The 2681-nt window shown below is 55.2% G+C and overlaps 1 protein-coding gene across 1 annotated transcript; it reads left to right on the forward strand.

The window, feature by feature from the left end:
* The first annotated feature begins 461 nt into the window (after nt 1-461).
* On the forward strand, nt 462-2294 carry LOC143672743 (endogenous retrovirus group K member 10 Gag polyprotein-like). The gene has a single exon (XM_077147278.1). It carries the CDS (start codon nt 462-464, stop codon nt 2292-2294), a length of 1833 nt encoding a protein of 610 aa, XP_077003393.1.
* Nucleotides 2295-2681: the final 387 nt, after the last annotated feature.

The following is a 2681-nucleotide window of genomic DNA, read 5'->3' on the forward strand; positions in this document are numbered from 1 at the left end:
TAGCTCAGCCATTGGTAATCACCACACTATATCTAGGACCCCGGGCGGGAAGTCGGAGAGACAGCCCGCAGAGAGCCGTGCTTGACGGCCGCATAGAGGTTGTCCCCCGCAGGGAGTCTCCCCCCTGCGTGAGAAATGTAACAAGGTGTGTAAGCTTAGCTCCAGTAAAACTTGGCACTTACGACAAACCTGGAGGAGTGTGTCCGAGTCTTTTTCTTCAGCGTCTTCCCCCGCCGGCCGGGGACCAGAGACCAAGAGAAGAAGCTCCGGACAAGTGGTGGCCCGTACGGGGACATCCTCGCGCCTCTCCTGATTCCTCTCAACCTTCGCGCCTGATCACCGCGAAGAGGTAAGTGTCTTTGCTTTACTTGAGGGTTAAGGCCCGTGGGTACTCAGGCCACCCCGGGGGAGAGCTCGGTAGACGTCACCGAGCACGCTTGAAGCTAGTGCCGACTGCAAGCATGGGGCAGTCTGAAAGTTCACCTTTACTGTCTTCCCTGAAAACATTGTTAAAGCACAGGGGTATCTCAGTACGAAAAAGCTCCCTTCAGCGCTTTATAGATGATGTTTTCACCTTTGCCCCCTGGTTCATCACCACTGGGAGCCTTTCTCTGCCCTCTTGGATCAAGCTCGGCCGTGATATTGACCGAGCGCGTAGGACGGGTTTAGGTATGGACCCGATCCTGGTCCCCGTATGGGAGACTGTCCGCGCCTGCCTGGAAGCGGAGGCTGCTACGGGCCTAGGCCCGACCCTCGCCCTAGAACAGGCCCGAGATGCATTACGAGATGCCCAGTCTGCCTCGTCTACGGACGGTTCTTGCAGAGGCAGGCCGTCGGAGCCAGGCGCCTCATCAGACAGCTCGGACTCAGCATCAGAGGACGGTAAGGGTGTGGGGACAAATGAAAACCCGTTAATTGAGCTAGAAACCCGCCCACGACCTTCCGCCCCGCCCGCACCCGCGAGCGTGACGCGGGGGCCTTTGCGGGGAGGCCCTGGTGTTTCCGCCTTAGACCCCCGATACGGGCTCCCCCTAGTGGCCGACTCGGGTAACTGTCATGATTCTTTTTCACCCCCTCCAGAAGGTAACCCTGAATTTCCGGAGCGCTGGCAGGAGGAGGGACCACTTTGCCTACCTCCGCCGCCCGCGTATACAGCCCCACAGGGCCGCTCGTTAGCTCTTGGTAGGGGGAGATTCTTTTGGAGATGGAACCCTTTTAATGCGATAAGTGCTAATCAGCCAACAGGCATGTTTCCAGTCCTTATTAATCCTCCCGGTAATAACCAGTATGAGGCCTATGACTATAAAGTGTTAAAAGAATTAAGACAAGCTGTTCATCAGTATGGCCCGAATGCACCATTCACTCTAAATATGGTTGAGAACCTCTCGGCACTAAACCACACGCCCGCAGACATTTATCAGCTCGCTCGTGCTTGCTTGCCTCCAGGTCGGTACATCGACTGGAAAGCGTGGTTTGAGGAATTAGCGGAAGAACAAGCGGCAAAGAATGCCGCAGGGAGGCGGGGTGGGTGGAATGCCGACATGCTACTAGGAAAAGGCACCCACGCCCACAATCAGACGGGGTATCCACAAGAAGTCTATGCTCAAGTCTTCCGCTGCTTTGTGGGAGCATGGAAAAAGCTGACCGGGGAAGGGGAAGCTCAGGCCTCGCTTACCAGCATTCACCAAGGACCCACCGAACCATTTGTAGACTTTGTGGCAAAAATGCAGACCGCAGCAGAAAGAATCTTTTCTGACCCAGGGGTAGCAGAAACAGTTATCAAACAGATGATATTCGAACAGTGCAATAAAGAATGTAAAGTTATTCTTGCACAAAATCGAGGGAAGTCCCTGACAGATTGGGTTCGCCTCTGTAGAGATGCTGGTAGCCCTTTAACTAATGCAGGTCTTGCTGCCATGCTAGCTAGCTCTCTACATGTGGACACAGGAGACTCGGGGGGTCCTGTGGTAAGGCCTAAAACCTGTTTTGGATGTGGCAAACCAGGTCACTTTAAGAGGGAATGTCCCGGTAGGGCCCCTAATCGGCGGCAAAATGAACCCCGAGTCCAAAGCAAACTCTGTGGCCGCTGTAGAAAGGGACCCCATCGTGCGGAAGATTGTAGATCAGCCTTCAGCGCAGAAGGGGAGTGTCTCTCTGGAAGACCAGAACAGCCCTCAAAAAACGGGCGGAGGGGGCCCCCCAATACGGAGGGCCCCCGCCCTGCTCCTCTCCGCTCCGTGCGTCCCCCGGGTCCGCAGGATTGGACCTCTGTGCCACCTCCCGACTCGTATTAACCCCCTCCATGGGTGTTCAGCTAGTGAAAACTTCCTTTAAAGGGCCCTTACCCCAAGGGGCTGTTGGGTTAATATTAGGGAGAGCGTCCACGGCCCTAAAAGGACTAACAGTTATACCAGGCGTGGTAGACTCAGACTTCACCGGCTCCCCCCAAATCATGGTTCAGTCACAGCAAGGCACCTTAGTCATTGCAGAGGGCGATAAATTGGCACAACTCCTGCTCCTGCCTAGTTTACATGCTGCCTTTCCAAGCAGACCCGACCTAAGGGGAGACAGAGGATTTGGATCGTCTGGGGAAATCTTTGAAGGTTTACATATGTCCCTAGAGAACCGACCCATGTTGACACTCAAGGTGCAAGGCAGGCCCTTCCTGGGCCTGCTGGACA

Source organism: Tamandua tetradactyla (assembly GCF_023851605.1).
Source record: "Tamandua tetradactyla isolate mTamTet1 chromosome 15 unlocalized genomic scaffold, mTamTet1.pri SUPER_15_unloc_1, whole genome shotgun sequence".
Lineage (NCBI taxonomy): Eukaryota > Metazoa > Chordata > Mammalia > Pilosa > Myrmecophagidae > Tamandua > Tamandua tetradactyla.

Excerpts from the sequence above, each read along its gene's own strand:
- LOC143672743 (XM_077147278.1), top strand. The coding sequence starts at position 462 with ATGGGGCAGTCTGAAAGTTCACCTTTACTGTCTTCCCTGAAAACATTG.